Consider the following 13,009-nt stretch of genomic DNA (forward strand, 5'->3'; position numbering starts at 1 on the left):
ACGCCAAGGTGCTGAGCACGGGGCCTACGGAGTGCTTCTTTCTGCTGTGGCTGACATCATCAAACAAGAGACTGACACAGCTTCTGCAGAGAATGTCACTTGCTAAGAAACTGAAACGTGTGACCTAGGAGCCTGTGAAGGTCTAAGAACAAAACAACAAACCAAATGGTTTTGTTTGCTTTTCAAACACCATAGCCTGTTTTTTCTTTTTTTTCATGCTCCACCTTGGGTATCATTTAGTTTAATTTCAAAGTAAGTCCAATAATTACACAAAATCACAGGACTGAGCATGGAGCATTGTTTCACTTCATGTCCTCCAGCCTTTAGGACACATTAAGGAAAGACATGATTCCAGGATTCCCATTAGAAAGGCTGCCCTGAGGCACCTGTTGCGGCAGCCAAATTGCAGCTGTTGATGCTGCTCTCAAGCTGCTTGGATGAAGCAGAAGATTCCGGAGGTCTCCTCTCTTCTGCCCCTTGTCCAGGAGAGAAGGTGAGGAGATAAAGGTGAGAGAAGATAGGAAGAAGGAGGGGGGAAGGAGGGAGAGAGGAGGGGAGAGGGAGGGAGAGAGGAGGGGAGAGGGAGGGAGAGAGGAGGGGGGAGGGAGGGATAGGGAGAGGGAAGGAGGAGCGGCATGTTCCATCCACCAAGGCAGCTACACTGCAGAGAGAATGGAGGGTGTGTTGCCTCTCAGGACAGCAAGTTCAAGCTGTTTATAATTGTCAGTGTAAACAGTGACCAGCTGAAGACAGGGCTGTCATTGGAGTTGATGTTTTATTTTCATAGTTGATATTGGGGACCTGGACCTAAAGCACCGTGCCTTGCCCTTTTGCCAGATAGGCCTATGCTTCTCTATACTTGAGACTATTTGACTAAATACCCGATATTGACTAGGAATTATGACGTGTAGGATAACCCTTACCACAGTAACGTCAAACTCATATTCTAAATGCAATTTGTTCAGGGACTGGCTTCTAACTCTGGGTGGGAATGTTAAGCTCAGTCCAGTTCAATTCAATAAGCATTTATCAAGAAACTCCTAGACCAAGAGCTCTGTTAGACACTGGGTATGGGGTGATGGGGATATGAAGATGTGGAATTAGAACTCGAGAAGCTCAAATGCTTCCATTTAATTCCCTAATGCAATTACTAAGCTTCAACCTGATGGCTGTAATGTCTAAATTCACTTTTTCTTTATTCCAGTTCTACATAACAAAGCATAAATAATCACAGAGGAATGATTCTGTGTTGGACTATTCAGTGGACAGAGAAGAGCATTCTGACCGGCGTGAGACACTGTCTCCGTTCCCAGGGAGCCTGTGAGGTGGCTGCACAGAGCACACGTGTGAAGATTCAGGAACACGAGCGTCAGGTGATGGGAGGGGCACGGAGGCAGCACCAGACAGATGCCTGCCGAGAGGCCGCTGCAGCCAGGCTGGCCGGGAAGGTCACGGGAGTGGGCGCAGGCATCTCCCTCCAGCCACACTTGGTTTTCATGAGGACGCGTGCAGGGAAGGGGATGACACCGAAATGCTGTGGCTCTGAGGGGAGGAGAGGAGGGACACAGGGCCGATGGCTGGCCCCCACCCCTTCCGTCCCTGCCCCTATGAACGCTGCCAAAATCAGCCCCAACGGGGAGAAATGAGGTGGGTGAAAGAGGTGGACAGACTTGGCTTCCATGGAATTCACAGATTCCAGTCATTAAAAATCCCTTCTGAGTTTTCACCTGGAAAACTTTGCCAATGTACTTAGGGACAAGAGGCGGAAGACGAAGCCAACACAATTGGGCTCAAACTGCCACCCTTCTCCTTCTCTCTTCATCCACCACCCTCCCTGGGCCCCTGAGTGTGAGAACCAGGAGGTGCCCAGCCCAAGGGTGCAGCCCCTAACCAGAGGAGGGAGCCGCACAGCGGGGCCCCCAGCACGTGGATGGCAGGATCTGTGCTATGTCAGTCCCAGGGCCCCAAGCAGAGAAGGCCTGGGGCTCCCAGCTGAAGTTTTGCTGTCTCCTCTCTCACCAAAGTCGAAAAGGACTGAGTGGGACCAAGGCCGCACCTGGCGGCTCCTCGGTGGCTGCCGATGTGGTCCTCAGGCTGCGGGTGAGACCCTCTAGGGAAGCCCAGACAGTGGCAAGAATCACAGCCACGAGTGCTCCAGTTGCCCCAAAACTTAAGCATAGCCTGAGGAAGGCAGCGCCCGCTCAGATCCCGGTGCAGGCTTGTGTGGCACACTGGTGAGGCACACAGCACCAGAACACGGCACTTTAAGTGGCTTTGTGGGGTGTAGGAACACAAAGTGTGGTCTGGAGTGTCTCAGAAGTCACTCCCACCAGCCTGTGGGACCCGGACGGCCCCTTAGGACGTGGCTGGAGTCTCTCCAGGGTGGGCTCCAAAGTCCCAAGGATGAGGTAAGCGTCGGTCTTTCTCTGAGGAAGGCCCCTGACAAGTATCCTGAACATGCAGGTACACAGCTGGCTGACTCATCTGAAGGGACCTGCTGAGCTACGAGCCAGGGACGCCTAGAGAAAACTGCGTGAAACTTTGTGACTACTCACAGGTAGGTAGCTACTGCCTGAGACCCAAAGGTAAATAATTAACCTGAAACTGCATATTATAAAACTTATTTTTAAATGATGGCGCTTAATTGAAAAGACTCCCAAAGAATACTGCATTAGAAAGTGACAGAGTGAAACCGCGAGGCTGACCACAGGAGTCCCTGGAAATTTCACCAAATGTTGTGTCAAAACTGGGAAACAGAAGAACTGCACCTGATGAAACATTCGATTAATCACTCGAGTCCTCCCCACATACGAAGCTATGTAAAAAGTGTTCCCAGAAGGTAAAGTGAGCAGGAGGGCTGTGAACACACAAAGAGAGAGCCACTTCATCCACGGACCACAACAAGAGAAACGCTAATGAGTGCCGACGACACGCTGGAGTCCAGGGCTCTGGGCGCAGCTGTGACGGGGACACTCAGGGTCCCACTGTCCAGATGGGAAACCAGGGTGGAAACACCAGGGAGCCTGTCCCAGGGTGCAGAGCTAGTGAACAGTGGTTCATACTGCGACAATCCCAGCTGCCAGGCTCTGGGGCTCCTCGGGACAGAATCCTGTTGACTTCACTCTGGGGTGCGAGAGGCGGCAGCATCCCCCAAAGGCACCTGGAGAAGTGGTGTTACCCTCCATCCCCTGTCTCCGGCGTTACCCTCCATGCCCCTGTCCCCGGCGTTACCCTCCATCCCCCTGTCCCTGGTGTTACCCTACGTCCTCTGTCCCCAGTGTTGCTCACCATCCTCCTCACCTCCAGGCCCCTCTCCCTGTCCTCCCTCATTTTCCTGTTCAGCCAGAGCACATCACATGTCTCTTCCCTTTTCAAGAGGCTCAGCTGCACCCAGAGGCATTCCAGCCTATTCGGGATGGGGCACACACCCTGGGGAAATGCCAGCACAGGGTCGGAAGGGCCTGAGACCCTCTCAGTGTCGCCCAGGAAGGATGGAACAGCCCACGGTCAGGCTGATTGTCAGGCAGGGTGAAAACTTCTGTGTCCGAAATGTTCTTTTCTCTGGAACTGTTCGGACCATTCGTGAACGAATCAGTTAAATACCAGCAAGTGCCACTCCCACTTATTCTCTGGCTACAGTTTTCCACCCACCAGCAACCACACTCCTAGGAATTATCCCTAACGCAGAATCAGCGCCTTGTGCCTTTAGGAAAACCTCTTTCTCTCCAGCTTTGTCCTCCTTCCACAAAAGGTGCCTCTGACTGCCTCATTCACCGTACCAGGATTTCGCTCGGCTACAGAGGAAAATCTGCATGGGGCTCAGAGGTGGGTGGTCCCCTCATGGGCAGCAGCTCTGTGACATCCTCCGAGGAGCCTGGCCCAGGCCTGCCCCACACACCAGGACTCTGCCTTCTGGCCCTCGGGCCCCCGAAGCTGCTTTCCCTCCAGGGGTCATGCCTCGGGCAAGAAGGCCGGACAAGAGCCCAGGGCTGCTGTGGGTCCGGAAAGTCTCCTGACACCTCCCACTCCAGGACCCCCCATCAGCATCCCAGCATCTGGACCTGTGTCACCAGCCGCTCTGCCGTGCAAGAGAATTGGATTTTCAGCTGGGTGCACTGCTTCCCTAAACAAAGTAGGGTGTTGTTACTGAGGAAAAAGGAAAAAATTGGCATCTTCTTGGCAACCCCGCGACATCCAGCCACCGGTTCTCACCACCCCAGAGATGTCCATCCAGGGCAGATAGTGTCTTCAACCAAGCGCCACTGACCCAGAAGTGCAGTAATTAGTACACTTTCACCAGAATCACCCACTCCTTCACCTTTACACCCAAGAAAAACATGTTTGCCAGGCAAATTAGATGTCCAGGAGGTGTAAGGAAACCCCAAGCCTGCTTTAAGCCTCAGACTTTTGAGACCGTTGAGGGCTGTGCGCACAAGAGCAAGGCTGCACCCGAAAGCTCTGCTCCTGCCGGACGTCATGGACAGACCACACGGCTCAGCCACATGGACCCTTCCAGGACTTCACGAGAGGGACCTCCGTGGTACATGCAATGATGTGCACTTCGTTCAGCCTCGAACAGACCACGCCCTCGTTACAGGGTCGGTGGTCCACCTCCTGCCATCAGTCCCCCACCTCACCGAGGGTCTGTGTCTGCATCTGAAATAACTTTGCTGTTTTACCTGGGTACCAAAATGCGGCATCGCGATGTTTAAAGGTCTTTAAATATCAACACTCCGGGTGCAGTCCTTGTCACTTTAATGCGGTCACTCGATGCAGGCCTCACTCACAACTCTGAGGTAGCTCATACCTTCCCTACCTAACCAAGGAAGAAACGAAGGCATGGAAGGTGCAGCTCCTAAGGAGCAGATTAGGATTCAAACCAGTGAACTTCGTCACATGCTGACCTACCTCTCAGGCTGAGATAACGTTGAAAATTAACCAGGTAGAACAGCGTTCCATAAATTAGCTGGAAATGGTCCTTGTGGATGGGCCTGTGGTTACTCCCTGAAGAACAAGACCATTAGCCCAAAAATCCACCTGTGTCACACTCAAATGTTTACATATACAATTATTTTAAAATAACCCAATCAAGCATGTTCACAGCCATTTAGAGCCATATAGATTGTCTGCTTCACTGACAATCAACCCAAGACCTCTGTCGGCAAAGGCCACGGTGCCAGGTCCAGAGAAGACGGGACAGAGACACAAGCAGACACAAGCAGGAACCTCTCCATCCCTGGGAGCCTCGCTCTGATCGGTCCGTGAGGACACGGTACAGACCGCGGGGCACAGGCAGACGGCAGGCCAGGAGAAGGGGCTGCATTGCCGGGAGGCAGTGCTTTGAGCTCTAATGGATGGAACACTGCTAACCAGTGAAGGTGGAGAGAGGGCACCCATCTGAGAGCATGTAGAGGCAGCAAAGCACAGCCAGCCTCGGGGAACCAGAAGCCACAGGGACATCAGGTTGGGTGCTGCTGTCTGCCGGCCACCAGCTGGGGGACTGTACTGGGCCTGGAGGGACATCCCTGACACTCCCCACCAGATGCCAGGGGCACCCCCAGCCCCAGGTGAGAACCATGGATCCCATGGCGAATGAGGCCAGCCTGTGGGAAGTGGGGCTGGGACAGCTCTGTACAGCTTAATAGGAAAGTTGGGTTCTATTTTGTGGGGTTTTGGTCACGTTGATGGCTAGTCAGGGCTGTCCGTCAGGAAGTGATTTGAGGACAGACTAGAGAAGGGGCTGCCAAGACCAGCGGAGCATTCGCTGTCTGGGTCCAAGGAAAAGGAAATAAAGGCTGGCGATGTGACAGTGGGGGGGAGCACAGAGCAAAGGAACTGGTGGAGACACAGGGCTGGCCCCACACAGGGCTTTGAGCAGCTACCCGGGGGTCGTCCTATTAATTCTCCTCATGGCCCCAAGAGGCGGCTGTGAGGATCCATCTCCTGAGGACAGAACTGTTCCAGAGCCACACAGCGAGGATCCACAGAACCAAGATCCGGGCCAGCTCCAAAGCGGGTGAACTTGTCCCCTCAGCCATGGTCCTAAGACAGGGATCGGAGCCCCCTGGACACACAGACACAGGAACTGCAGGAAGGGGAAACGGATGCCCTGGACCAGTGGCGGGACCCAGGGTTTCAGCCCTCCAGGGCCACTGGGACCAGTCACTGCACAGGTGGACACACGATGCTTTAACCCGCGCTGGGGGAAGGAGCCCACACTCTCAGGGTGGAGACCGCAGATTGATCGGGCCGGCCTCCCTGCTGGGCACAGCCTGAGCTGCCCCAACCTGTACTGAGGTGCCCCAACGTTGGGGTGCTCAGAGCCACTTAGCTGAGATCGTGGTGCTTTCTGTAACCACCCTCGTTTCTTTATGGTATAGATCTGGACTCCATCCTTTGCAATGTGTGGGGTTCTAGGAAAAGGCTGGCCAGCCGGGGAAGTGTCCTGGGCTCTGTCCCAGTGATGACGAACTTGGCTGCCCACAAGGGCAGCCTGTTCACCACAGTGACCCCCGGGGACCACGCCTGCACCCACCTTGCTGAAGATAATTCACTTCTCATCCGTGAAAGAATAAAGCTAGACTAACTCAATTTCACACTCACTTCCAACTTTAACAACTTGTGTTAGGAAATCAAAGACAAGGACTCTGACCATGTCACAAACCCAGGAAGCAAAACCCGAGACTAACGGAATGATGCCACCTTCGCAGTTCCGAGCTCTACTAGTTGTTTTTCTTTTCTGGTCTGTTTTTCTCTTTTGGTTTAAATTGTCTCTGTTTCTCCCTCTCTGTGTCTCTCTCCTGGTTGCTCTGTCTCTCTGTGTCTCTTTTTAAGACTCTGTGTGTCTCTGTTTCTCTCTTCCCCTCATCTTTCTCTATCTTTCTATGTCTCTCTGTGTCTCTGCTTCTCTGACTTTTTCTGTCTCTCTCTCTGTCTCTCTCACTCTCCCTCTCTTTCCCTCTCTCTCTCTGTGTGTTTGTGTGTGTGTGTGTGTGTGTGTGTGTGTGTGTCTCACTCTCTTGGTTTCTCACTCTCACTCTCCATCTCGCAGCTCTCTTTGGTTTCACTATGCAAGCTGACTCTCCCCACCTTATAATACAGTGGGATTAGCAGGAACCGAGTGGACGCCACAGCCCCCGTGGGCCCGGGAAATCGCAGCTTCGTCATAGCTAAGCCCGCCGCGCTCAGTTTTTCCCACCACCTGGAGGATCTACTCTCCGTTCGTCCTTCCCGACCTCAGACTACAGAGAATACCTGGGGGCGAAGGTCGAGGAAGCCACGCCCGGAGGCTCCCAGCGCAGCCCCAGGAGGAATCCTGCCGGCAACTAGAAGCTGTGCGCGCAGCGGGGCTCTGCGCCAACAACCGCCGGAGCGGCCGGGCCTGCTGCGAACTTCCGCATCCAGGTGGGGTCTCCACGCCCCAATTCCACCCCGCCCCGCCATCGGCGCTCCCCGCAAGTGCAGGGCTTCCCCCCGCCCAGACGTTCGCGCCCACTCAAGGTCTCCCTCACCCGGCCCGGGAGATGCTCCCCGCGTTCTATCCCGCCCCACCCTGGCGCGCCCCCCAAACGATGTGACCCCCGCCCCCCTGTGGTCTCCCCTCCCCCGGACGCTGCCCCTGCCCCCACCTGTGGCACTCCGGGTATCCCTGAAGTCCCCAACCAGAGCCTTCCAGCCCACCCGCGAGTCTCGAGCACCAGAGACGCGGCCCCACCCGCAGGGACCCCGCCTACCTGTGGCGCTATCCCCACGTCTGCGGCCCACCTCACCGCTAGCACGGCCCCCACCTACGACGACCCCGGCGTAGGTGCTCCTGCCCACTCCCGCACCCCGCCCGCACCTGCCCCTTTCCCTGCACCTAGCCACGCCCCCGCTCCCGCAGCCCCTCCCGTGCGCTCGGGCCCCGCCCGTCACCGCCCATTGGCCCTGGGGCGGGGCGGGGCAGCAGTTCCGACTCCCGCGCGCGCGGGCAGGGTCCACATTGCCTACTGCGCACCGGGACTAGCGGCTCCCCTCGACCTCCTCGCCATGGACACTGACGACTCCCAGGCCCCTAAGGGCTCCTTGCGGAAGTTCCTGGAGCACCTCTCCGGGGCCGGCAAGGCAGTCGGCGTGCTGACCAGAGGCGAGGATGCTCAAGGTGCGCACCCCCCTCCCGGCGGCGAGGGAGGGGCGGACGGAGCCGAGGAGAACAAGGCGAAGGGGATTTGGGGGATGGGGCAGAAGAGGGGGGAAGCGATGGGAGGACGCGGGGAAAGGTGGAGGAGCGATGGGAAGAACCAGGGAGAAGAGCGGGGAAGCGATGGGGAGAACTGGGGAGAAGCCCGTGCCCGGCAGCGGCAGGGGTACCTGCGGGGCGGCGTGAGCCAGCAAGGCAGCCCCCGGGTCCTTGCCGGGTGGGGCGGAGGAGGAAGGGACATGGCGATAGGAACCTCCATCCGGAAGATAGTGAGCTTTCCACGCCCTCCGGTTTATGTTTTAAATTGAGCCTGACAGAGGGGGTCGCCTGGAGGACCCTCGGGAGTCGTTCTGCCTCTGAGCTGTAGGACCCGGCCGGGCTTCCCCTCCGAAGCGTGGGTACAGCGCGATCACTTCCTAAGTGGCCCCCCGCCCTTCAACTCTGCCCCACGCCGCCCCCCAGCATGTCGAGGAAGAAACGGCCAGGTCCCCGCGCGCCTCCTGTCGCCTCGTGCCCCGCGCGGCGTGGGCGGGGTCCTGGCTGCTGCAATGCGGGACGCGGAGGGAGTGCTCTGGGTTCCCGCCTGGCGTCTCCGAGGCGGTCCGGCAGCCCCTCGCGTTTCCGCTGGGAGATTTTAAAAATGGGTTTCCTGCGCTCGCATGTGCTGTTGCCTTTCGGCTCGTGAGAAAACCGAAAACTAAAATGGGTCCCAGGCCCTCCCCGCAGACCTCCGCGGACGAGAAGGACCAGGAAGCGGGGACTCCGGGACGTCAGCGGCGCCGCGGCGCGGGCTCTGGGTTTCCCCTGCCCTGCAATGTGGAAGCGGCTCTCCAGGAGGGACCCGAGTCTGGGTCCACGACGCGGGCGCGCCAGGAGGACATTTAACATTGAAGAGCCGGAGGTGGTGGAGACTGCGCGCCCCAGGCCCCGGGTGCACGTGAGGGCGCCGGTGCCCGGACGGTGGAGCGCCCCAGGCCGCGCAGCCCCTGGCGGGTAGATCGGCGCTTCCCAGGCGAACGCCACCTGGGAGCCTTAGTGATAGCGCGGGCTGGAGACGCGACGCGCCCGGAGCTGGGTTTTGATTTTTATTTTCCCGGTTCCTCCTGCCGCAGATGCGTGGAAAGGCGCGGATGGCGGATTTCCTCCCGTTTCGGGACCGCGCACTGCACAAGGATGGAGCGGGAATGGGCCCCCGCCCTCGGTCCCGGTGACCTTCCCTTCGCCCTTGAGCGCGCGGGGCGGCACGGGTGCTGCATGTTGGGGCGCTGTCAGCGCCGCCCCGCCCGCCGCGAGCGCCTACGTGATGCCCGGCCCGTCGTCTCCATGCGCCCTGGCCCTGACATCAGTACGCCGCGCGCTCCCCGAGCCAGCAGCGCAGCCTCCCTAGGCCCAGCGCCCCCGCCCCCGCGGGACACCCCGGTGGCAGCGCCAGGCCCCGCCCGGCAGCCCGCCCCCCAGCGCCCGGGGAAGTGCTCTGGCGTTAGCGTTCTAGTTAAAGGACCCCAGCATCAGCGTTCCTCCTGCAGGGTTGGGTTCTCAGAGAAAGAAAAGGTGATGCAGCAGAGGATGGGATTGGAGAAATTAGGAGAGTGAAGTGGAAATAGCCTGGCCAGCGTGACTTAAACCGGCCGGGAGATGTGCGAGTACGAATGGAGCCGCCTTGGGGTCCTAATAGGACCCAGAGTGGCTTCTCAGTCAAAGGCCTTCAGAAGCAGAGGGAGCACCTGGAGTGACCTTACCTGGGCCGCGAAAGACAAGAAACCTTCGGCACGGGAAGAGGAACTGACCTCTGGAAGCCACCAGGGCAGGTGGAAGGTCAGGGTTTCAAGGTGATTTTGGAATTTAAGTGCTGTGGGTCCTGCACAGTGGCTCATGCTTGTCATGCGAGTGCTTTCGGAGGCTGAGGCAGGAGGGTCGCTTGAGCCCAGGAGTTCCAGAGCAGCCTGGACCACATAATGAGACTCTGTGTCTACAAAAAATAAAAAAGAAAGAAAAACACATTAAGATGCTGTATGTATTGGAAAGTATTTATGGGTCATTCTTTTGAGCTCCATGTCCAAAAGCTTGCTAAAATGCTTGGGAGTTTGTGTACAGGTACGTGAAATTAGGATACATTGGCAGAATCTCCGTGTTCTCTGTTGCCCTGGTTTTGCCACCTGGGAGGAGTTACACATATTGGAGGTTAGTAAGTCCACGCCTCTTCTCTTCTGGGGAAAAAGGTACTTTGGAAACCAGTATTATGTGGGAACGTGGCTTGGTTGGTACAGCCTCGGGTTAATGGGAGACAGCTGCTCTCAGCTCTGCAGATGGCATCAAATACGGTGGCCTTGAGCCCACGTGGGTCACACCTGGGCTGTCCCTGGGAAAGCCCGCCATGGCGGGTCGCCTGGGCTTTCTTTCCCTGGCAGAGCCGAAGTCACAATTTTTTTGTAAACTCTGTAAAGAGCTTTACCCTTCCGAGGTATGATCTTGAACCTGTTGGAGCATTTGGACCCATTTCTTTTAAGGAAGTTCACCTCCAGATGTGCTTAGAGGGCCTGGTCTTAGCTGCCACAGATTTACAAATCCTTTAAGTAAGTTATTCCTCGAGAATTTATCTGTTGTGCCCCCATTCTTTTTGCCATTTTATTCTGATTCTATATTAGTACTTGATTTTCCCTGACATAGAAGACTATTGCCTGTAGCTGGAGGTCAGAGAACACATTCACATTCAAGTATCAATTTCAGGGGAATTATCTGTCAGATGTGAAATTATGGTACAATTCAATATATTAAAATGACCATAGCTACCATTTGTTGAAAATATTTTGTATACTAGGAGCTTTACAATTCTTATCTCCAAGCCTAGATACATGGTCCCAAGAGAGGCATGCCCTCATTTTGGAAGTGGGGAGAAAGACTCACAAAGAAAAATAACTTAGGTAAGGGAGTGAGGTGCATACGCGATTGTGGTAGGAGCAAAACAGATCCTAATTCCAAATATTGTACTCTCCCTTAGACCACGAAGAGTACTTATGTCTGGCTCTGTCACCCAGGCTGGAGTGTAGTGGTGCCGTTACAGCTCACTGCAGCCTCAAACTCCTGGGCTCAAGTGATCCTCCTGCCTCAGCCTTCTGAGTAGCAGGGAAGACAGGAATGCAGCATCATGACCGGCTAATTGTTATTATTATTTGTAGAGACAGGATCTCACTATGCTGCTGAGACTGGTCTTGAACTCCTGGCCTCCTCTAGTGAGCCTCCTGCCTTGGCCTCCCAAAGAGCTGGAATTACAGACCTGAGCCGTCATGTCAGGCCTCCACCATGCTTTTCAGGGGCCTTTCTTGGTGAAGCTCCTTATTCTAGTTAATGCTCAAAAGTGAGCAAAACCCAACTTGCTCAAAATTACGCAGATATTCTTTGGGTGGTTTTGTAAGGGGAACAGAAAATAACTTTTTATAGCGATAGGAGTCAAGGTGGCAAAAATGATATTAAGGCTTAATACCAACGCGATGGGCTGCTTTTCTTCTCCCAGTAGAGTTCATATTATTTAATTATAATATAAAATTGAAAATATCTTTCCTGTATTCCTGACATCCCAGGCCTTGAATGAAGAAAGTATTTCTCAGGCTGGGTTTTTTTTTTTTTTTTTTTTTTCCTTCTTCTTTGGGTATCTTCTGTCTCAGGCTGTGGGTTTTTGTTTTTTATTTTTTATTTTTTTCCCTGCTTCTTTGGGTATCTTCTGTTGTCCCAAGACATATCTGGAAACTTAAATTGATTTTCACCCAACCTAAAATAAGCTCCACAGTTCTGGATCGCGGACTGACCATGACTAAGTACCCACCGCCACATCACGCTGTGCCACACACCAAGAGTGACTCATTGTCTTCGTCACAGGTTGTGGCTTCTGCAGGGCCTGGTGCCTGGTGGAGCTGAGTGTACTGGGAAGTCCAGGGGCATTCTTAGGGTGGGCTGGATGCGAAAGCGGCGTCCTTTTTGCCTGTGGTGACGTGAACATCAATACAGTATTTATAGAAAGTTCACAGAAATGTAGTAAGCTTCAATCTTTCCAATCCTAGTGAGAATAGCTAGCGTTTAGTGACTCTGTTATGTGGCAGGCCCTCAGTGATCCTGGGCACTGACTTATCCCCACTTTACACATGAGCAAGGGATGCCCGAGGTGTACCAGCTTCCCTGAGTTCACAGAGCTCCCTGGTGTGGCCAGGCCCTGTGGCTGCTGCAGGGATGTTCAGGGCTGCGTGTAGCTGTGTCTTCACTGGTGTCCATCCCGTGCCCAGCACCACGCCTGGCGCTTGACAGGAACGCAAGCGTTTGCTGCCTGCCTCCCGCCTGGAATCTCCACTGAGGAGCAGGAAACCAGGGGTTCTAGCTGTCTTCTTCATTCATGAAGTCCTTTAGAGGAATTCAACCTTCTCTAATCAAAAGTTTCCAATATCCTCAGATCAATGCGTATAAACTGTTAAGACTTCAAGATCACAACCTAAAAACCGAAGTCAGAAGTGTGAGGTTTCAATTGACTGGACATGCATTAGGTCAATGACACACATATTTATTGGACACCAGGCTTGAGCCCCACATGGGCACCTTTGGTATCTGAAGCAATATTCCTTGGGTGGTTTTGTGAGGGGAACAGAAAATGACTTTTTATAGCGATAGGAGTCAAGATGGCAAAAATGATATTAAGGCTTAATACCAATGTGATGGGCTGCTTTTCTTCCCCCAGTAGAGTTCATATTATTTAATTATAAGATAAAATTGAAAATCTCCGAAGCAATGCTTCAGAACCCAGTAGGATGGAAGAGGAAACTGAGAACAGTGCCATTTCTCCTCACA

At 54.6% G+C, this 13,009-nt stretch overlaps 1 protein-coding gene across 1 annotated transcript; it reads left to right on the forward strand.

The window, feature by feature from the left end:
- The first annotated feature begins 1,573 nt into the window (after positions 1-1,573).
- On the forward strand, positions 1,574-10,179 carry LOC140711280 (uncharacterized). Its single transcript, XM_073014219.1, has 7 exons — positions 1,574-1,647; positions 2,025-2,100; positions 3,752-3,825; positions 7,241-7,404; positions 7,655-8,140; positions 8,893-9,172; positions 9,292-10,179. Exons 1-7 carry the CDS (start codon positions 1,574-1,576, stop codon positions 9,770-9,772), a joined length of 1,635 nt encoding a protein of 544 aa, XP_072870320.1. The 3' UTR covers positions 9,773-10,179.
- Positions 10,180-13,009: the final 2,830 nt, after the last annotated feature.

The sequence above is a fragment of the Chlorocebus sabaeus genome, unplaced genomic scaffold (assembly GCF_047675955.1).
Source record: "Chlorocebus sabaeus isolate Y175 unplaced genomic scaffold, mChlSab1.0.hap1 unalloc_scaffold_460, whole genome shotgun sequence".
Taxonomy (NCBI): Eukaryota; Metazoa; Chordata; class Mammalia; order Primates; family Cercopithecidae; genus Chlorocebus; species Chlorocebus sabaeus.